The sequence below is a fragment of the Elephantulus edwardii genome, unplaced genomic scaffold (genome assembly GCF_000299155.1).
Source record: "Elephantulus edwardii isolate Elephantulus edwardi_28Jun2011 unplaced genomic scaffold, EleEdw1.0 scaffold00037, whole genome shotgun sequence".
Lineage (NCBI taxonomy): Eukaryota > Metazoa > Chordata > Mammalia > Macroscelidea > Macroscelididae > Elephantulus > Elephantulus edwardii.
In genome coordinates, this window is record NW_006399787.1 from 9,372,595 (window position 1) to 9,395,990 (window position 23,396).

The window sequence follows — 23,396 nt, forward strand, 5'->3', positions numbered from 1 at the left end:
ATCATACCAAAGGCACTGATCGATCTACGGGACAGCTGGGCAGAGTACCCGCTACCAGCAGCCTTGGGAGGCTGACTCTGCTTCTTGGTGCTCTTCCAAGCAAAGCCCCTTCATGTCCCAGGGCTCTCCAGGTGGTCAGATGTGGGCCAAAAGACAGTAAACAGCATGCGGCATCAGGACTGGAGGAAGACTTATCAACAACCTGCATTATGAAAACGACACAACCTTGCTTACTGAAACTGAGAAGGATCTGAAGTGCTTGCTGCAGAAAGTCAAGGACTAAAGTCTTCACTATGGATTGAATCTCAACATTAAGAAAACAGATTTTCACCAATGGGTCAATAGGGCAGCACCATTTTGGATGGAGAAGAGACTGAGGTCGTTAACAGTACAGCTTGCTTGGCTCCACAATCAACACTCCCGGCACCAGCAGTCAGGAAATCAAAAGATAAATTGCACTGTGAAAATCTGATGTCAGGGACCTCTCCAGAGTACTGGGAAGCAATGATGTCAGTCTAGAGATGAAGGTGCAACTGATCTAGGTCATAGTCTTCGTAATTACTTGCTATCTATCAGAGAGTTGGACAGTGACTAAGGATGAGAGAAGAAACCTTTGAGTTGTGATGATGGAGATTCTCGAACATATCCTGGACAGCCAAAAAACCCAAATAGGTCTGTCTTGGAGAGGGTGAAACAAAGTTTTCCTTGGAGGCTAGGATTTTGAAGCTCTGTCTCATACTTTCAGCACATGGCCAGGAGTGACCAGTCCTTGGAGAAGAACATCATGCTTGGAAGGGCGGAGGGACAGCGAGGAGAGGAAGACTCCAGATGACATGGATTGATACAGTAACTGTGGCAATGGGGGTAGGTGTGTCGGAGTCAGTGAGACTGGCTCAGGACAGGGCAGGCTTCAGAGCTGTGGTACATAGGGTCACTATGAGTCACCGGTGACTCGACAGCACATGACAACAACTTGTACTTGTACTGTGCAGAATGCTGGCTGAGGGGCTGGCTGGGACCCACCTCGGAGCCAGGTCTGTAAAACGGATTCTGAGAACTCACCTGGGACTGCTTTAGGGTAGGTATGCCTGGGACATCCATGTGGACTGGTGGCCAGGAGGCGAGCTCCCCAGCAGTCCTGACAATGAGACATATCTGAATGGGGAAGAGCAGTTCCCAGGGCTTCTCTAGGCTTTACTGGGACCTGAATGCTGGCCCTTCCACTTGAAGAAGTGAAACAATGGCCACTGTGAACACAACTAATCCAGAAAGGAAAAGACCAGTGAACTTCAAGGAAGGAGTGCTTTTATGGACATGATCCGCCTGGGGAGAGGGTCACTTTGAGTGCTGGCCTCTAAGTCTGACCTGTTAATGTTATCTTTCCATCTCGACATTAATGATTAAATATGACAACAAGAACTGATGTCTTTCTCCTGTGGTGTTGGATTCGAGTACTAGCAGGGAGAAGATGGACTAACAAAAGCAAACAAGTCTGTTTCGGCGGGCGCGCAAGCAGGGTGCTCCCTGCAGGCAAGGACGACGACACTTCATCTAACATACTTTCGGTGCACTGTCTAGAGGCACACTGTCCAGTCTTTTAAAAAAGATACCATGCTGGGAAAGGCAGAGGGTCAGTGAAAGAGAGGAAGACTCACAGGACGGACTGACACGGTGACTGCAGCAATGGGCACAAATGTCGTTGTCTGTGCTGATGAGGCTACACAGGCAAGGCTCGGATCTGAAGTTTATAAGGTGCTATGAACGGCTGTTTACTCAATGGCAACAAACAACTATAAGAGAAGGCTCTAAACCCAAGACTAATTTTTATTTTAAAAAACTTTTCCCCATTTTTATCTGTAAGTATATATAAAAAAATGTTAAAACTCTACTTTTCAAAAATACAGTATTATCTTGTTTACAGTATGGAAAATGACTGGAGCCTGTCCTATAGATGTATCCAGATGTAGAGAAAATGTTTTTTCCTAGAAACAAGGCTTTGATTTCACAATGCATTTATGGAAAATAAACATCTAGAGTATAAAAGCGGGCTTGGTGGGGGGAGTCTGAAGGGAGCTGTGCTAGGAGCCCGTGCCTCTGGCGGCTCTAATCCACTCATGGAACCATGGCCAGTCTCCTCCCATGCGATTTCCATCCCTGGAAACCCACTGCAGGAGGAGCTATAAGTCAGTTCCGATTCAATAATAGTTTTTGAGGACTTCTTTTTTCTGAATAGTCTGGTAAGAATTTATTTACCCAATAGGTTCAAAGGTAAATCACCAAACAACAGATTTCTCCTGCTAAGAGAATGGTGTGGCAGAATCTCCTACCTTAAAAAATTGCTTCCTCTGGGTCTTTGACTCTTTGTAATTCTTAAATGAGATGACTGTGTTTTCTCCCCTGACCACAATTTTTACCAGCACGAAAGACATCATACCAAACAGAGCATGAGGTAATGTGCTTATGTTTATGTTGTTTCCTGGGCAAAGTTCCTGTTTCCCAAGTTAGCTCCATAAGTAATCATTCTAGCAGCAATAGGTACTTTGGTAACAATTAGGTATTTGCTCCAAGTCTCAGATCAACGCTTTTCAAGCTCAGGGGCACGACTGCTACACTAAGAGACGGGGGTGCATAGCTGGAAGGGCTGCCTGGGGGTGGAACTCAGGAACACCTGGTGTGGAGCATCTTTATTTGGAACAAGCAAGGGCTCAGCCGGTGACAACACTCAATGGTAACAGTCATATTTCTTTCGAGCTCCTGTGACTCTGAAATAGGTTCTATTTAATTCTTATTTACTGGCAAGTACTCGAAATTTATTCATTATATCCTTTAATACACACACAGAGGACCAACAAAAAACAGTGACGCAAACCTAAGATTTAGTTCAACGGTTTCTCTTCTGAGACTTTGCATACTTTATGGTCAGAATTGATTTGGATCTTATTTGTTACCACTTCTCTTCACCATATAACGGTAATTTCCTTCCCATCTCAAAAGAACATTTTCCAAAGAGGCTGGTGAGGTTTTACGATATAAGCTCGACGAAAATATTAAAAACAAGTATATCTTTCAGAAGGAAAGAGTCCAAAGACATTAAAACACAGCACAGCACGAAGTCTAAAAAGATGAGGAAACAAGAGGACGATGTCCAAAATCAGTATGTGACAATGGTGACGATAGGCAAGGATTAAAAAACACAAAGTTTTGCTCTCTCACCCAGGAGGAAATGAAACAGCATCAGAGACGCCAGTTTCACTTGGTTTAGGCTCAAACACTACGACAAGTGAGACAAGGCCTTCCTGTGCAAGCCCAGAGGACTTGGCCATTCGGAGCATGGCACTGCCTTCCTGGTGTCTGTCCAGGTGGGAGGGGCGTGGTATGGTGTGCAGAGGACCCAAGCCATCCTTGGGTAAAGCCAACGCTACCTCCACAGCCCGCCCTTCACATACCTGCTTCCAGGAGGGCTGGGCTGGCTCTCGGGGAGCTGGGGATCTGGCTGTGTTGACCACGTTGGGCCACTCGGACTGATTACGGGCCGAAGGTTGGGGGGAGCTGAAGCACTGCTTCTGCTTAGGACACCACTGGCCAAATTCAGGTTGGTTACCTAGAAGGGAAGGGAGGGAAACAGCGTGATTTCACAGAGTTTGAGGAAAAGTAGCATTAAAAACATATGGGCAAAACTCAGAATCCAGTCGAGGCCAGGAGATGCTGACTCATCCCGGCCGCAATAGTGGCCGTGTCAGCGGCACCGTTAAAGGCTGGCGTCTGCATACAAACAGCCTAAGTGAGGGGGGGTCCTTGTTGCTGGACACTAGTAAGCATTTCTTCTGCTCCTATACACAAGGCATTGACCTTTGCGAGGTGCAATGAAATACAAACATGAGTAACAGAATTTGCAGGAATTTACTCAGTCCTTCTGCTGTGCCAGGAAATGTTCTCAGAAACTGGGCAAATGACTTTGTCTTTCTGGCCCTTATTTTCTCAGCTGATAGTTCCAAATGGTCAATAGAGTCTAGTTGTTATTACTAATATAAGACTCAGAAAGTCAGTGATATGGAAGAAAAAGCTGGGTTGTTAACAAGCAAATGGGTACCCTGACTTAAACAATTTTAAAGAGGTAATACAATCAGTCAATGAAAAAATGTAAAACTAGTCATTCCCACTAGCAACCAAAAAATACAAACTTTAAGAAACTGTGTGTCCTCCTCACAAAAAAATAACGTACTAAAAATACACACCAAATAGCAGCCAGATATGAAACTAACTTGCTGTTAAATGCCGTCGAGTCGTAGACCACTCACAGGGACCTTATGAAAGAAAGACCTGAAAACTGGCTTAACTTTCATTGTTTCTCCAAGTTCACAGCGTTTCCAGAGGCAAGCTATTTCAGAAGTGGATGCCACTCCTGCTTCCAAGCTTGTTTTAATCAGGAAGCTCCACCAAACACTGTCCACCATGGGTAACCATTCACACATCTGACACATCAGTGTCACAGTGTTCAGCATCAGAGCAACCACAAGTTACCTCTGTACAGCAAACAGACAGACCAGTGCTATACCACTTAGCTTATGTGTCAAACGCAATAATGATAAATGAAACTAACTAGGCACTCAAATTATTTGTCACTATAAATTAGTAGAATCTTTTGAGAAATCAATTTGGCAATCATTACTAAAGACATGAAAATCTTCACATGTTGATGCTACAATCAAACTTCAAGGAAATTTGCTAAAAGTAATTGTAAAAATGATTAAGGACAGTGACAATTACATTAACAGTTGATCTTTATTAGAAGTTACTATGTCAAACTCTACCAACAACTATATTACATGTACTTTATTTATAAGTACAAAGAAAAGAAACCTGCCAAGTAGGATTGTACAAGTCAGTGGAAGAACTGGTATTTGAACCATAGCCTTTCTGGCTGCAGAGCTCATGTCTCTAAGCCCCAGAGTGACTGTGAACAAATATTTTTTTTAGAAAAATTCCAAATACTGATACTAATATTGGGAAAAGAAGACGAGCTGAAGATTTAAATGGTTAACAATACGTAGAGGTTTTTTATTGTGTTTCCACAATGGAATATTATGTAACTTCTTTGTGGGGAAATATTTAACGTGGGAAAATACTGTTAATATTGAATTTAAAAAAACCCAAAAACAAAGCAAACAACAAAAGCAAAAACCTCACAACTCAAACATCACCCCATAACTGAATGGACAGTGTTGATCTTATGTGCTGTCACGTGAGATCCCCCAGCAGGTTTTCAGAGGCTATAAGGTGCAGAAGAGGAGACTATCCATCTTCCTCCTGCAGAGTAGCTCGTGGATTTGAACTATCTGTCTTGGGGTTGGCAGTGCAGCTCCTTACCATTAAGCCACTAGAGCTCCCTATATAGAAATGAAATACAAATTTTCCTCAGCACGTACATACATACAAACATATACCCACACCCACGCTCTTGTTGTTGTTAGGTGCCCTCAAGTTGAGTGTGACTCGCAGAGACCTTATGACAAAACATCTCAACCCTGTCCTATCCTGTGCCATCATTAATCACGCTTCCTGACACACAAGAGCCCACTGAGGCAGTCGTTGGGTCAGTCCACGTGGTTGAGGATCTAACTCTCCTTCATTGACCCACCCTTCCCAGCATCATGTCCCTTTCCAGGGAATAGCCCTTCCTAGCATCATGCCCAAAGTATGTGAGGTGAAGTTTCATCACTTGCTATCCATCTGAAAGCTGGACAATGAATAAGGATGACAGAAAAAGAACTGATGCCTTTGAACTGTGGCACTGGAGAAGAGCACTGAACATCGTATGGTCACCCAAGAGAACAAACATATATGTCTTGGAGAGGGTGTAGTCAGAGTGCTCTTTGGAGGCAAGAAAGATGAGGCTCCACCTCATAAATGCACTAGAAAAGAAAAAAATCAAAGTATAAACAGCATCTGTCCCTGAGTTTTGGCTTATTTTCTTTCTAATATGCAACTTATATTTTAAATCCTGGGCATGACTTACTTTCAAATTTTAAAAAGATTTTTTAAAAAAAAATTACATTATTTTGAGAAATACAGATGTGAAATGATGATCTTAAAAACCTGGGTGATGGCAGTGGAATTAGAAAGTATTGTTGTGAGAAGTATTTAAAAATAAGATTTCCAAGAGATGCAGGGGTTTGAGGCCAAGGTGCTAGTGAACAGTAACATAAGTCCTCAGGTGGTTTAGTAAGTTGTAAAAAACACAAACTAAACAAGAAGAACCAGTAGAGTCAGCTATGGGTTGGTTCCAACTCGATGGAACCTTACATAACAATTAAAAAAGTGTTTTGCTCTGGATAAATTATGTATATTGTATTGAAACAGATGAGGGAAAGAACAGATTAGAAGTGATTGAAACAGATGAGGGAAAGAACAGACTAGAAGTGATATATGATTGAGTATTATGGTTAGCACAGGAATCCAGAATTAAGGTTGCATAGAGAAGTGTACTTGGGGTGGGGGGTGGGGGGAAGGGATGTGGGAATTGTATACTAATGAAGGAATTTTTTTCCTTTTTTTTTCTGTCTTCGGACGGGGAAGCAAGCTGGTGGGGAGGGGTGGGAAGGGAGAACATTGCGGCAATGAATGAATGGAAATCCAAAACCTCTGTAAAAAAAAAAAAAAATTTAAAAAAAGTGTTTTGCTATAAAACATCCTTATTAATTGTCACATACACAAATGGAATAATTCTTCATTGTTTTTTAAAAAGGAAGATAAATATCTGGGAATTCAAAAAGGAAAAAAATAATTTTTCGCAACAATATACTGATGCCTAGTTATAGAGAATTCAATAAGTAAACCCAGTCCAGATGGTGGCTTCCCACTGAAGGACTCAAGAGTCTTTTTCTTGGAAAGATCAAGACATTTTCCACAGGTGGGGTGGAATCTCTGGTGACCCTGAAGGTTGGGCTTGGAGACCATCTGACGGGGTCCTGGGGTGGGGTGGGGGGGGCTGGTCTTAAGAAGCCTCACAAGTTAGACCTGGTTTATCGTTTCTGTCCACTGTCTGACAGGGCCCTCAGAGGGGCTGGCCGTTAAGGAGAAGCCTCACGAGTTAGGCCTGGTTTATCATTTTTGTGCACCTGCTGATGGGGCCCTCACGTGAGGGGCAGAGGGTGCTTGTCTTAAGAAGCAGCCTCACGGCGAGCTCTGGTGTCCTAGTGGCAAGAAACTGCATTGCAATCCCAGAGGTGTGCGGTTCAAATCCACCGGATGCTCTACTGGAGAAGGAGTGGCAAACTCCTCCTGTGCCAATCAGATCTGATTTGACGGTACACACACACACACACACACACACACACACACACACAATAATTAAAAAAAAAACAACCAAAAACCCGAAGCCTCACGAGTTAGACCCGGTGTATCATTTCTGTCCACCTTCTGATGGGGCCCTCGGGGGGGCTGGTCTTAAGGAGAAGCCTCATGAGTTGGACCTGGTTTATCATTTCTGTCCACCTTCTGCTGCTACCAGAAGGAAGAAGGCACAACTTGCCTAAAGGTCAGGGCAGATGCTGAACTAGTTGTAGTTCACGGAGAATCTCTTCTCTGGCCCTGAACACCTCTGAAGTGCTCTGCTGTTCTTCATATACGCGAGAGGAAATGTAGTGCAATACCAGTCACTGCCACAGACGGAGACACACAGACTCCCTGCAGGAAAGAACAAACTGCTGCTCCCACAGAGAACGTCCTCCTTCTCACCCGGAACCTACGCCCAAAATGTCAGGCCTTTCAAAGTAGACATCATCTTGCAGCTTGTAAAAATATTACAAAGGGAAAAGGTTTTTAGGATAACTAACAGTTTCTCCGATTACTGCCTCAGTCAAAGCAAAAGAACTCTCGGATGTACAAAAATGTAATAGAGGCTTAATGGATAGTAATTTGTAGATCAGAAACAAAACCCGAACTTCTCATCCTGAATACAGGATTGCTGTTGTTGTTGTTGTGTACCATTGAGTCAACAGCCCCACAGCTAACCTTCTTGGGGATTTTTAGAGGCAGTTAATCGCCCATTGTCTACTGTGGAGCAGCTGGTGGATTTGAACTGCATGGCTTTCAGGACTGCAGCGCAGCTTCTTCCCACTAGGCCACCAGTGCTGCCTAGATTGGAGGCTGTTGTTGCTATTAGGTGCCATCGAGTCAAGTATGACTCATAGTGACCCTATGAAAAAAAGATTCGAACCCCGTTCTATCCTGTGCCACCCTCACACTTCTGGATACACAAGAGCCCATGGCAGCAGTCACCATGTCAATCTACCTGGTTGAGGGTCTTCCTCTCCTTTGCTGACCCTCCACCCCTCCAGCATCATATCCTTCTCTAAGGAATAGCACTTTCTAGCAACATGCCTGAACTATGTGAGGCAAAGCCTCATCATTCTTACCTCCAAAGTGCACTAGTGGGGAAGAGAAGAGATACGTTACTGGGTAAATCGATCTTGTGACGATGTCTCTGAATGAAACACCATCATTTCCATCATAATAGTTAAGACTGACTGCTCACTGTGTGCCATGCTCTAGATTATAAGTCTCTGCATTATCCTGATGTGAATTATTTATTCCTGAACAACCACTTTCAAGTACTTACTACTTACCCACATTTTACAAAAGAGGAAAACAATGTCTAGAGAGGATTAACAACTGGATAGAAGTTATGTGACCTAAAAAAGACATAGTGACAGGAGTAGAACAGTGAGTGTTTGACTCCAAGCGTGTTATGATACTTTTTCCAAGTCATACAGCCTAACAACTGAGTTCTTACTGTCGTACTGTCAGGAACTCTTGAGTATTACAGCTCACTTACCCCATATCAATTACTCATGAAGGTATATACTACTATCTCATTCTATAAATGGAGAAACTCTCATGGCCTAGTGGATAGAGAGTTGTGGTGCCAACTCAAAAGTGGGTAGTTCAAATACCAGCTGATCTTTGAAAGAAAAAAAGGCAATTTCCTGCCACACAATTTAAAGCCTTTTCAAAGCTGCTTGAGGGTGAGCTGAGTTGGGTCCAAGTTGATGACAATGAGTTGAGGCTATTTTTAAGGCTCACAGGGGCAATGGTTGGTAATTTGCTCAAGGCCACAAAACCAGGCACAAGACTAGCAGCTTTGTTTCAAAAGTCCATTTTCTGCTTGTAAAACTAACAGGGAAACAATCCTAGTTACCTTTAATTTTTAGTGTTTCAGAAAATGTAATCAGAATCACCCATTAAATTCTGAAAACAGTGTTTATTCAGAAGTCAATTACTCAAAATTATACTAGCTTTTCCTTGGTTTTCAGAAACCTTATTTCCCATTTGTTATTCATCAGCTGAAGATCGGAAAGAAGCAAAGCAAAACCATTACAGTAGTTTTGCTCGTGGGTAGGTTGCGTAGAAGAGGAAATGAGCATAAAACTAATTTTGGATTATTAGTGGCTTTGAGTTATTTACAGTTACTCTTAATATAGTCCATTAATAAATCAAGAACTGACAGTCATGCTGGAGAAATATCAAATGATCATGACACTGCCATGAGCTATTCTCAACTTGATAGCACCTAACAACGAAAACTACACTGCCATACTAAAGGGACAGAGTTCTAATCCAGCAGCTCCTCTGCAGGAGAAAGATGGGCAATCTCTTGCCATGTGATGAAACTGTCTCTGAAAATTTGCTGGAGGCTAAGCTACCACTTGGTTCTAACTCGACGATCTACCACAACTACCAACTACTTAAATGAAGCACTATATAAAAAAAGACCAAATAATCTGTCTCATATAATGATAAAAACTCATCTATTTTATATATTCTATTTCCGCCTGTGTGATCTTGTCTAGAAGCTATTCATTGAGTATTGCCACAAACTACCCTCTATTTTGCCCTGTCTTCCTCAGACATGCATTGCTGATCATCATCCAATAACATGGGACTAATTTGGCCTCCAAATCGTCTTTCTGCAGTCTGTACCAATCAATCAGAAGTGACACAACATATCAAACTTGGTTCCTACCTCTGCTCTAGAAAAGTGCCGTAGTCCACCTGTCTGAGTCTCTATGTACCTATTATCTTTGGATAAGGTTTGGTCCCAGCAACTACCGTTGATTTGATGAAGGAAGCGCGCCTTTGGCCTGTTCTAGTTTCTACTGCTTCTGGAGGCAGCCGGGCAGAAATACTTAAGAGGGACAGATGCAACAATTAACAGTGGCCCTCCAGCTGCTCAGATAGAGAAGATCGAACAGTATAGCAAATTTCTTAATGTTGGATCAGATCTTAATGAACTCTACAGGTTTCGTCCTGTTCAGACTTGCAGCTTTCATCCCTAAAATGATGCAGCAAAGGGAAAAGGAACATGGCTGTAACTCGGCTATTGTCAATCTACATTTCTCTGGCTAAAATGATAAAACTAATTTTGACTGAATGATAAGAAAGAGACAACAAGCACTTAACATGTACTTGAAATACTTCACTGCTAAAGGATTTTGCCATCACTCACCTTTCATGTATCTGCCTGCCATACTGGGGTGGCCTGCATGTTGCTGTGATGCTGGAAGCGACTCCAGCGGTCTATCAAACATCAGCAGGAGCACCCAGGAGGAAAGGTGGCAGTGCAACTTCTGGACTAGGACAGACCGGGGAGTGGGCAGGAGTGACTCTCCCCTTCTGAAACAAAGGCCCCTTGGAAATCTTATCAGCAGTGGGAGACCACTGTCTAATATAATGTTGGCAGATGAACGTCCCAGGCTGGAAGATACTTGAAACACCTGGGGAGGTGCTGCTGCCTCAGGGTGGAGTCGACCTTAATGATGTGGATGGAGGAGAGCTTTCCTCCAATGTTGCTATTAGGTGCTGTCACATCAGAACCAACTCCCAGGTCACCCTCCAGCGGGTTTTCAGAGGCTGTAAATCCCATGGGAGCAGACTGCCCACCTTTCTCCTGTAGAACAGCTGGTGCCTGCTTTGGGGTTGGGAGAGCAACTCCTTACCCACTAAGCTTCCACTTCATTTGCTGATGTGCAACAACTCAAAATGAGGACTAACAGCTGTAAACATCCACAAACAATTCTGATGTGAAATCTAGAGAAATTTGAACTTGTAGAAAATTAAATGGAATGCATAAAGATGGATATCCTAGGCTTCATGGAGCTGAAACGGGCTTAGCTTTAACCATTTTGAATCAGATAATCACATACTTTACTATAGCGGCAATGATGAATTGAGGAGAAATACTATTACATTCATCCTCAAAAAGATTTTTCTTGAAGTATAATATTGTCAGAAATAGGACAATGTATGCATACAAAGAATTACTGTAAATATGAATACGATTCAAATTTATGCAATACAACTAATCAAGATGAAGAAATGGAGAATTTCTAGTGACTAGTGAATGAAGCTGCATTGCAATCCTAAAGGCACGTAGTTCAAATCCATCAGCTGCTCCACTGCAGAAGGATGGACAATCTCCTCCCGTGCAATTTATTGCCTCTGAAAAGATCAGCTAAAAGTTGGTTCCTATTTAATGGCATAAAACTGACTTCTACAATCTGAAATAGACTAAACAAGCAATCAAGATGCATGAATAACTGATGACTAGAATGCAAAAGTTGGAAACTAAGGAGAAGAGTGGGTAGTCACAAAAAAGAGTATTGATGATAAAAATGAGTCCAGGGATTTCATGACAGGTGTTTGTACTACCAGTGATTTATTACATATACCTTTTAAAAAATACATAAACAGCGACAATGCATATAGATCTCACCTAATGGAAAACACAGGAATCAAATGGGCTACATCTGTGGAAAGAAACAATGGAGAAGATCAGTATCAACAGACAGAAAAGGCTGGGCAGACTGTATAACAGACCATCATGCAGGTTCAAAATAAAGCTGAAGAAAATGAAAACAAGTCCAAGAGAGATAAAAGAAAACTTTTAGAGTTTATACGGATTGAATTTGAAAAGCATCTCAAGAATAGATATGATGCATTAAACATTAGTGACTGAAGAAGGTCATTAAATTTAATGACTGAAGGTCATTAAAAAGATAAGAAAAAAGGAAAAGATTAAATGGCTATCAAGAGAGACTCTGAAACTTGCAATTCAACATGGGGAAGCCAAAAGAAAAAGCAGATATGATGAAATAGGAGAACCTAATAGCATTTCAAAGCGCTGCTCTAAAAGACAAAAGCCAAATATTATAACAAACTGTGCAAAAACCTGGAGCTAGAAACCCTACATGGAAGGACACTGAAGGCATTTCTCATGACAGAACCAAAGAAGAAATTCAAGCCTCAAGCTGCAATATTGAAGTAGTATATGGATAAAACCTGAATAATGCAGGAGCAGTCAAAGATAAGAGAAGATGGGAAGAATATTCAGTCATTACACCAAAAAGAAATCAGTCGATACTGAACCATTTCAGGAAGTAGCTAGCACATGATGGAGAACCCACAGTACTAAAGGAAGAAGCTACAGCTACACTGCAATGACAATCATAGGGTCCCAGGCACTAACAGATTACCAACGGAGGCGTTTCAGCAAACAGAGGCAATCGTGATGTGCTCACCCATCTGTCAAGAAATCTGGAAGACAGCTTACCTGGCTGGCTGACTGAGAGATACATATTTGTGCCCATTAAAACAAAGTGTTCCAAAATGAGGTCGAGGGTATCAAACAACGTGCTATCACATGCAAATAAAGATTATTAAAATAGTAAGTGTCATTATCATTTGCTAAAGATTATCACAAAAAAGCTGGAGCATGACAGTGAGAGAGAACTGTGAGAAATCTAAGAGTCAGAAGGAGTGTTGATGTCAGATGGATCCCAGAAAGAGATCAGAAAGATATTTACATGCGTTTTCTTGCTGGACCAAGAAAATGACTGTGTGGATCATATTACTGTTGTTAGGTGCCATCGACGTGACTCTGACTCAGTGAAACTACGAACAACAGATCTGAAGCTTGCCCTATCCTGCACATCCTGACAATCTCTGCCATGCTCAAGCCCACTGTTACAGTCACTGGGTTGTTCCATCTCATTGAGGGTCTTCATCTCTTTCTCTGACCTTCCACCTCTCCCAGCACGTGGTCTTTCTCCAAGGACGGGTCCCTCCTGACAACAGGCCCACAGGATGTTATACCAAGTTTTGTCACCCTGGCCTCCCAAGAACACCCCAGTTGCATTCCTTTGTTCTTTTGCCAGCCTATGAGATCATCAGTACTCTTCTTCAATATCACAATTCAAAGGCATAAATTCTTCTGTCATCCTCATTCATTATCTAACACAGGAAGCACTGGAAAAAACTCATGGTTTGTATCCGGGGCGTCTTTGTCTTCAAACTGACATCCTTGCTCCTCAGTACTTTAGATTACTTCCTGGCAGCAGGTTTTCCCAGTGCAACATGCATTCTGACTTCTTGACTGCTGTCACCGTAGGTATGGAGTGCAGAGCCAGGTAAAATGAAATCACTTCAGTCTCTTCTCCATCTATTATAATGTATGTGAAATTGTAAATAACAGTGAGAAGAATGAGAACCCCATATTTAATTGTGTTCACGAAAAACCTGTAACAAGACAAGAAAGTTACTTTAATGGAACAAAAGATATAACATGGTTTAAAATCAGGAAAGCTGTGCATCAGGGTTATAGCCTTTCTCTATAACTATTCAACCTATATACTGAACGAATAATCTGAAAAGCTGGACTATATGAAAACAAGGTGCCATCAAGATTGGAGGAAGAGTCATCAATAACCTAATGAGTAGGCCAATAGGCAACATCATGATAAATGGAGACCAGAATGAAGTTGTCAATGATTTCAGTTTACTGTTGTTTGGTGCTGTTGAGTCGAGTATGACCCACAGTGACCCTATGAACAGATCTGAATCCTGTCCTATCTTGTGCTATCTTCACACTTCCTGACACACTAGCGCCCATTGCAGCAGCCATGGTGTCAATTCACCTGGTTAAGAGTTTCCTCTTCTTTTCGACCCTCTGCCTTTCCAAATATGATATGGCTATCCAAAGAATAGCCTCTCCTAGCAACATGACCGAAGTATGTGAGGCGAAGATTTATCATCTTTGTCTTCAAGGAACATTCTGGTTGTACTTTCTCCAAGACATCTTTGTTCTATTGGCAGTCCATGGGATGTTTAGTACTCTTCTCCAAAACCACAGCTCAAAGGCATCAATTCTTCTCTGTTATCCTTATTAATGGTCCAACTCTTAAGCGCATAGCAAGTGATCAGAGAAACTATGGCCTGAATCTGACACATCTTAGACCTCACACTGACATCACTGCTCCTCAATAATTTGAAGAGGTCCCTGACTATTGCTTTCCCAATGCAACACATCTCTTGTTTTTCTGACAGTGGTACCAAGGGTGTTAACTGTGGATCCAAAAAAGCTGACAGTTTCAATATTGCTGCCTACGAGTCCAGTGGTAAGGATCTTTGGCTTCTTCACATTAAGATGCAATCCATACTGAAGGCTGTATGTAGTCTCTGATCTTCTGCAACAAGTGCTTCAAGTCCTCACTTTCAGTAAGCAAGCCTGTGTCATCTGTGTAACGTGGGATAATGAAGAGCCTTCCTCTGAACGTGCTGCCATGTTCTTCTTCAGAGTCAACCTTCCTGAATAATTTATTCAGCATAAACACTGAATAGGTATGGAGAGAGAACACAACCCTGACACATTCCCTTCTTAATTTCAAATCATGTAGTGTTCACCTACTCTGTTCACACAACAGCCTCTAGGTCTAGGTCTAGGTTTTGCGTGAGTACAATTAACTTATTTTGGAACCACAATTAATACCCATGGTAGCAGCAGCCATAAATCAAAAGATGTGTTACACTGGGAAAAAAATCTGCTGTCAAGAAACTGGAAAACCTCCAAAGAGCAAGGATATTAAAGACTGAAGTATACCTGATCCAAATCATGGTATTTTAAATTGCTTCCTATGAGAGTTGGACAATGAATAATGATTGCAAAAGAAAAATTGAAGTCTTTAAATTGTGGTGTTGGAGAGCTGGACTGAATACCATATGGACTGCTAGGAGAACAAACAAGTCTTGGAAGAAGTACAACCAGGAATGTGAAAGGAACAAGAGGAAAATCTGCCTTGGAGGAAGTGCAACGTGGGCGCCCCTGCAGGCATACATGGTAACACTTGGTCTCACATACTCTGGGTATGTTGGCAGAGGGGGCTAGTCCTTGGAAAAAGATCTCACACAGGGAAAAGCAGAGGTCAGTGAAAGCGAGGAAGATCTACAATGTGCTGGAGTGACACGATGACTCCAACAGCATGGCAGAGATGGTCAACACGACACAGAACAGGCCAAGGTTTTACTATTGTTCACATGGCTGACTTGTGGCATCAAACAAAAACAACAGAGAATTTTAAACAAGTTTTACAGCACATAAAGACACAGTATCACTCACAAATCAGTGGCTCAGTATTTTAGCTAACAGTATGGATAGGTATGGAGAAAGGATACAACTCTGACGCATGCCTTTCTGAATTTTAAACCACATAATGTTTGCTTGTTCGACTGACACAACAGCCTCTTGGTTTAGGCATGTACAGAGGTTTGGTTTGGTTTTGAGGATTCTATAAGGGGTTAGAGTGGAGGTTCATCCTCAGAGGTGTTCACGGTTCCTTCAGCCATGCCAGGCTGAGACCCTGAGGGTCCTGGGGGTGACTTAGTTAAGTCAGGTATGTGTCCATCATCATAGAGGGGCACTGGGTAGCTGTAGGGAGGTGGCCTCATTGATCATGATGGCATATTTGATGTAGGGGCGTAATGGGGCAGAGCGAGGTCTCTGATGATGAAGCCACAACCAGCACCAGCTGCTTGGGCCAGGTATTCCTGACAAGGGCTGTGAGTCTGGCTTCCATGTTGGCAGTGGCAGCGGCTGGTATGTATGGATTTTACATGAGCACAAGAAAGTATTCTGGGATTCCCATGTCTCTCAAAGTCAGTCATAATTTGTTATGATCTACAAAACCAAATGACTGTGCCTAGTCAAAGATATGTCTAGGAGAAGGTTCACCCAGGCTGCTCCCTGGAGGCAAGGATGGTGAAGCTTCATTTCACCTCCTTTGGTCATATTGCTAAGGGAGGGTACTCCTTGGAGAAGGACATCATCCATGGAAAGGTAGAGGGATGGTGAAGGAGAGGAAAACCCTCAACTAGTTCAACTGACGCAGTGACTGTGGCACTGGGCTTGAGTATGTCAGAGATAGTGCAGGTGCCACAGAATAGGCCAGAATTCAGATCTGTTGTTCACAGGGTCACCATGAGTTGTACTCAACTTAACGCACCTAACAACACCCACAACAACACTAGATGGCTCGGGGGGTGGGGTGTCAGAGTACTGGGTCAGTTGTCTTCTCCGAGCTGTCTGGAGTCTATGCTACTAATTATAGGCTAATTCCACTGGTCACAAAAGGCTCTGGAAGACCAGGAATAGTTTCATTAAGACACATTTTAATTACTATAACTCAAAGAATATGTCCCACTGTAATACGATTCATCATCTTTATGTACATAAAGCAGTATTACATAAAGAAGAACCTTATAACCGGAGCTACAAAATATTCTATCCTCTATCTCATGCAATTGTGATACCTTCCAGATTACAATAAAATAATAATAATAATGGTGATACAATTACAGTAACCCTAACTAGAGCTAAATTTAATTAAGAGTTGTGCCAAGCATTGTTCTAAGCAAACACACACAAACTCATTTAATTTTCAGAGTAACTTAAGATATAAAGATACAATTACTTTGTAGATAGGAAAATGGAGGTTTAGAAGCAAAATAACTTGCTCAAGAACTAAACTGCAAGTCCTTGGATTCAATTTCCAGTCCCTTTGATATAAAATTGGTCTTGTATTTTAAAGACTGCGTAACTCTGACTGCCATGTATCACTGAATCTTGCCAAGTTAACACACAGCTGGGAATCAGCAGCAGTAACTTTATTTGGGAGTTTAATGAAAATGTGGGAGTTCTACACCAATGTTCATGCAGCGATAGTCACAACAGTGAAAAGCTGGAAAAGACTCAAATATTCATCACAAGACAAACTGTTGTTGTTAGGTGACACTGAGGTAGCTCTGGTTTACAGTGATCTTATGTATAACAGAAAAAACACAGTGGGTTTTTCTGTTTTTGTTTTTAGTAGGCCTGCATTACTAGCATAACCACTGCGGTATGTGAGCCCATTGCTGCAGTCACTGTGCCAATCCGCCTCTCTGAGGTCTTTCTCTGCTTTCACTGCCCAAGTTCTGATACACACTACAACATAGACGAGTCACATGCAAGTGAAAGAAATCACACAACGCTGTTGTTGTTGTAATGTGCTGCTGAGTCGCCTGCAATCCATAGCAACCCACTGTACAGCAGCTCTGAACTCTGCCCTGTCCTGAGCCAGTCTCACTAATTCCAACACACCAAACCCCACTGCCCCAGCCAATGTATCAAACCATCTCATCTGGGTCTTCCTCTCCAGCACAGTCCTGCCACCCTTCCGAGCATGATGTCCTTTTCCAAGGACCAGTCTCTCCTGGCTACATGCCCAAAGTATATGAGACAGAGCTTCAAAATCCTAGCCTCCACAGAGACTTGGTTTCACCCTCTCCAAGACAGACCTACTTATTTTCTTGGCAATCCATGGTATGTTCAAGACTCTTCTCCAGCACCACAATTCAAAGGTCTCAATTCTTCTTATGTCATCCATAGTCATTGTTCAGCTCTCTGATGCATATTAAGTAATTGTGAAGGTCATGGCCTGGATTAGGCACACCTTAGTCTCTAGACTGACATCGTTGCTTTTCAGCACTCTGGAGAGGTCCTTGAATGCAGATTTTCCCAATGCAATTAGTCTTTTGATTTCTTGACTGCTGCTGGTGGCGATGGTGTTGACTGTGGAGTCTAGCAAGCTGTAATTGTTAACAACCTCAATCTCTTCTCCATCTATCATGGTGCTGCCAATTGGTCCAGTGGTCAGAATCTTTGTCTTCTTGATGTTAACATTATATAATCCCACTTATATTCAATATCTAGAAGATGCAAATGGATGGAGGCAAAAATTTATTGGTGGTTACCAAGGATCTGGGAGAAGAACGGAAACTTAATTGCATAAGTAGCAGTGAGTTTCTGTCTGTCTGGGATGATTAAACGTATTTGAAAAAGAACAGTGGTATTCGTTGCATAAGATGGTGAATGTGACTGATGTCATTAAAGTTAAAAATTGTTATGATGTCTTTTTTGCTACAGATGTTTTGCACCAAATTAATTATTTTTAACTGAAGACTCTCAACCCTTTCCCCAAACTAATGAATCAAATTGTGGGTTTAACAAGAGCCACAAGTAATTTGTTTAGTTCTTCAGGGTTTATTTTGCTTCTTTTTAGAATTTTTTACTGTAATTTCAATGAAGAGCAAATGGTATTCTGTTCAACCACGCATACATCTTTTCTGTGACACTGAGAATAAGTAACATGTTGTAACAGCACTGTCCATACTTCCTCCCATTTATCCTTCCATCTTCCTTCTGAGTCTTAATCCTCGTGCATCTTAAAGTGTAAGAAGTCCCTGTGATAGCACAATAGAAAAGGAAAGAATATGAGAGGAAAGAGGAACATTTAATTCTTCTTGTTCTACACAAGGCCTAGGAGATCTTTCTAAAACCCCTCAGGGGGGTAAGGAGTAAAATGCACAGTAACAAAGTGGTAGAGAATGCAATCCCTTTGGGAACATGAAGATTTTCCTATTTCTTAACCATGTTCAGATGGGCAAACATGAAAAATTTTAAGTCTACTAGTTATGCTGTCACTAGAAATAGTGTGGTTCTTATTATTACTTTAAAAAAAAAATCAAGACATGTAAGCCTAAAAGCCACCTGTTTACTTATGCTCCTCCCACTCAGCTTTCCAACACTGGTCAGCTGAGGGAATGACTGCCCGTGGGGAATCGGGTGCATCCAGGAGCCCTTTCTGCCTCTGAGCCTGGAGCCTGTGTGGAATCGGGTCCATCCAGGAGCCCTGCCTGCCTCTGAGCCTGAAGCCTGTCGGGAATCGAGTCATCCAGGAGCCCTTCCTGCTCTGAGCCTGGACCCTGTGGGGGGAATCGGGTCGATCCAGGAGCACTCCCGCCTCTGAGCCTGGACCCTGTGGGGAATCGGATCCATCCAGGAGCCCTCCCCGCTCTGAGCCTGGACCCTGTGGGAAATCGGGTCCATCCAGGAGCACTCCCACCTCTGAGCCTGGACCCTGTGGGGAGTTGGATCCATCCAGGAGCCCTCCCCGCTCTGAGCCTGGACCCTGTGGGGAATCAGGTCCATCCAGGAGCCCTCCCCGCTCTGAGCCTGGACCCTGTGGGGAATCGGATCCATCCAGGAGCCCTCCCCTCTCTGAGCTGGATCCTGTGGGGAATCAGGTCCATCCAGGAGCCCTCCCTGCTCTGAGTCTGGAGCCTGCTTGGCACCTGTTTCCCTGCTTGCTTCCCGCCCTCCTCCTTCTGTTTCCCTGCTCCCACTCTCCTGGAGGTACTTATCCAGATGTTCCCTCTGCCTTCTCTCTACCCCACGCCCACTGCCACAGTGACCTCAGTGCATTCTGTCTTTTAGAACCCAAACACTGTTGATTTTAGAGGCAGCCTTGCGAAGAAGGCAGGTGAGCAAATATCTCAATGTGTGCGGTAGGGACACATTGCATGCGTTCCATCTAGACAGGTGTTTAAATTACTGCAGGAATAAATACAGGTGATGGATTGAGAAGGAGGCAGAGGAACACGGAGAGGGAGGACAGTTTCCGGCGCTGGCCCGCCCAAGGCTTACCACTCGTTACTGCTGTTTGTGAAAAGCAGTGTTGCTGCCAGTGCCGTAATTAAAATACGATGCTATCTGCCCTGGTGGAGTCAGAACACACCCACCACCCACCAAGCATGTAGCTCCTGGTATCCGGGGCTTCCAGGGACGGGTCTGACTGGTGCTCGAGTTGACTTGTTCTACAAATGCAATGGTGCTGAATGTTCAAAAGAAGCCCAAACCTCAGAGATAATTCAATAAATAATTACTGGATCGTTTATCACAGGCAACATCTTGGATAAAGTTCTAAGGGTTCACGTAGATTAAAGTGTGGTCCCTGTCTTTCAGCCATCAGCAATTTATGGCCCTGAAGGTGAGTCAAGTCATCTACACAAATAATGACATTTAAGGCCTCCAGAATGTGGTAATCGACATCATAAAAGTATGCAAACAGTTAAGCATTCAACTACTGACTGAGAGGTTGGCGGCTTAAACTTGTCCTGGGGCGCCTCAGAAGACAGGCTTGGCAACGTGCTTCGGATAACAGCCTAGAAAACTCCAGCGAGCGGATTTCCTATGAAAAACAAAACCATGAGTGGGAACTGACTCCATGTCATTTAACAAGATATAGAGGGTACCTGAACTGGGCTGGAAAAAACGGAGAGCAAGATAGAGGTGGGTTTTCTAGGAAGAAAAACGCAGAGGCAGGTAAGCGGGAAAAATGTCTAGTGAATTAACAACATGCAGTGTAGTCGTATTTAGCTGGATTGCTGTTGCTGTTACCACCACCCTGTGAAGAGCAGATGTGAACCATGCCCTGTCTGGCACCATCCTCAATCTCCGACATGCTCAAGTCCATTTTTACAGTCACTTATTGAGGGTCTTCCTTTCTTTAACTGACCATCTACCTTTCTCAGCATGACGTCTAAGGATTGGCTCAAAGTACAGATGAAGTTTCAGCATCCTTCGACTCTAAGGGGTATGTATCATGGTTGTACTTTTTCCAAGACAAACTTGTTTATTCTTTTGGCAGTCCGTGAGATTCTCCAACATCACCATTTAAAGGCACTGATTCCTTTTCAGTCTTCCTTGTTCACTGTCCAACTGTCAGATGTGCATAAAGCAACTTAAAGTACCATGGCTTGGCTCAGGCACACATTAATCTTGAGACTGACATTCTGGTTCCTTAGCATTTTAAGGTCTTTTTTGATAGCAGAGTTTCCCAATGAAAGATGTGTTGCACTGAGAATTTAGCTATACCTCAGAGCAATAAAATGAAGAGACAGAAAAACAGCTTGGGGAGGTCCCTGAACACCAGACTAGTGATTCTGACCCTGACAGAGTATATAAACTGACAAAAGGTTTGAAGCAGAGGAGTGCTGTAGCAGGACTGAGGTTCAGGTAGGGAAATCTGATCCTGTTTTTTGGGACAGAGCTGAAGACCTGAACAAAGTCTGGTGAGAGGTAATCAAGGTAAGATGCAGGATACACAGCTGTGGATCTCCCCTAATTTCTTTCCAACGTTAAGGAAGAGTGCTAAGTATTGGAACCTATGTTTATAATTGAATAAAGACCTGAGCTCATGTTTCATGTTTTCTTTTGGGATCTGTTCCCTTCAGACATCAATCCGTGTGTGGGGCAATGCCTGCCATTAAGGGAAAAGGGGTCAAAGAATGGGCACTGTAGGTCAGCTTTGCTCTAGGTTGTTATAGGAAAATGTGCGTTTCCTTAGATTTCTTTTTCTCTGTCTCTTTAACAGTCAAATGGAGGAAACAGAATAGCAGTTGGCCCCGTCGGGAAGATACCCAAGAGGTCAATTAGATAATTAGGTGGTATCAGTCTACACCTTAACCTTGCTGGGAAAGAAAAGACTAAGAATCATACACTGTCCAGTCCACAAGAGATGCCACTCAGGAGTCTGAAGGCAAAATGTGTACCATCATAAACACTTTGGCCTAGAGGATCCTCTCTGGGCATCTCTGCCTGAACCTCAAGGTAGTGGTGACTATGGAATCCTGGATTCCAGCCTGAGTTCTCTCTGTGGATCAAGTTTAGCTCTCAGAAACCCTACAGTAACTCTTAGCAACCACGGAACAATAAAACGAAACATCATTTAACGATTGTCGGGTTTTTAGAGGTATTTGAGAAGACAACACAAACGGACAGATAGAATAAGAACGCAGGCATCCAATGTCGTCTGCAATTCTCCCACTGGGTCATTAACAGCACCTGCATCTGTGTATGTTCTAGTCCACCTGGTGCTACAGTCCCTGCAGGGCAAGGTGTTCTCCATTCATCATAAACTGTTGTTATGTACTGCTGAGTACATGCTGTGACTCACAGTGACCCTATGCGCAACAGCCTTGAACCCTGCCCTTTCCTGAGACAGTCTCAGAGTCTATGACACACTTACTCTCATTACTCCGCTTACTGTGTCAATCCATCTCATCCAGGGTCTTGGTCTCCTGCCTTGTCTCTCTACCCTAAAAAGCATGACTCCAAGGACTGATTCCTCCTGGCTACAGGCCCAAAATATGTGAGATGGAGCTTCAAAATCCTTGCCTCCAAGGAGCAGCTTGGTTTCACCTTCTCTAGGACAGACCTGTTTTGTACTCTTGGCAGTCCATGGTTGGTCAAGACTCTTCTCCAGCACCAAAACTCAAAGGCCTCGATTCTTCTTTTGTCATCCTTAGTCTTTTCCAGCTCTTTGATGTAAGTAATTACACAATGATTGACGCGAATTATTGTAAAAATCGTGCCCTGAATCAGGCACACCTTAGTTCCTAGATTGACATGTTACTCTTAGCATTTTGGCAAGATCGCTGAAAGCAGACTTGCTTCCTCAATGCAATTTGTCTTCTGATTTCCTGACTGCTGGTGTCCAGAGTGCTGGTGCCTGACTGTGGAGCTAAGCAAACTAAAATTATTAACAATCTCTTCTCTACCTATCATGGTGCTGCCAATTGGTCCAGTGGTGAGAATTTTTGTCCTCTTGATGTTGAGCTTCAATCTATATTGAAGACTACAGTCCTTGACCTTCTGCAGCAAATGCTTTAAATCCTCCTCAGCCTCAGCAAGCAAGGTTTTGTCATCTGCATAACTCAGGTTATTGTTGTTGAGTCTTTCTCCAACCCTGATGTTACATTCCTCCTCATAAAGTGCAGCCTCTTGAACAATGTGTTCCATATGCTGTTGTTGTTATGTGCTGCAAGCGACTCGTAGTGACCCTATGTACAAAAGCCCTAAACCCTGCTCTATCCTGTGCCAATCTCACTGCCTCTGACACGCCCATCCTGATTACCTACTCACTGAATCAATCCACCTCATAGAGGGTCTTCCCCTTCTGCGCCGTTCCTCCACCCTCCCAAGCATGTGTCCCTCTCCAAGGACCTCTCCCTCCTTGCAACATGTCCAAAGTATGTCAGACGAAGCCTCAGAATCCTTGTCTACAAGGAGCAGCCTGGTTTAACCCTCTCCAGGATGAATCTGTTTGTTTTCCTAGCAGTCCATGGTACATTCAATACTCTTCTCCAGCACCACACAGCTCAAAGGCATCAATTATTCTTCTATC

At 43.1% G+C, this 23,396-nt stretch overlaps 1 protein-coding gene across 1 annotated transcript in view; it reads right to left on the reverse strand.

Annotated features, from left to right (window-relative positions):
• The window catches only part of TTLL5 (tubulin tyrosine ligase-like family, member 5), a 344,374-nt gene that overhangs the window by 148,054 nt on the left and 172,924 nt on the right, over positions 1-23,396 (reverse strand). Inside the window, exon 28 of the mRNA XM_006884777.1 lies at positions 3,447-3,601. Within this exon, the coding sequence (XP_006884839.1) occupies positions 3,447-3,601 (155 nt within the window). The remainder of the gene's footprint in view (positions 1-3,446; positions 3,602-23,396) is intronic.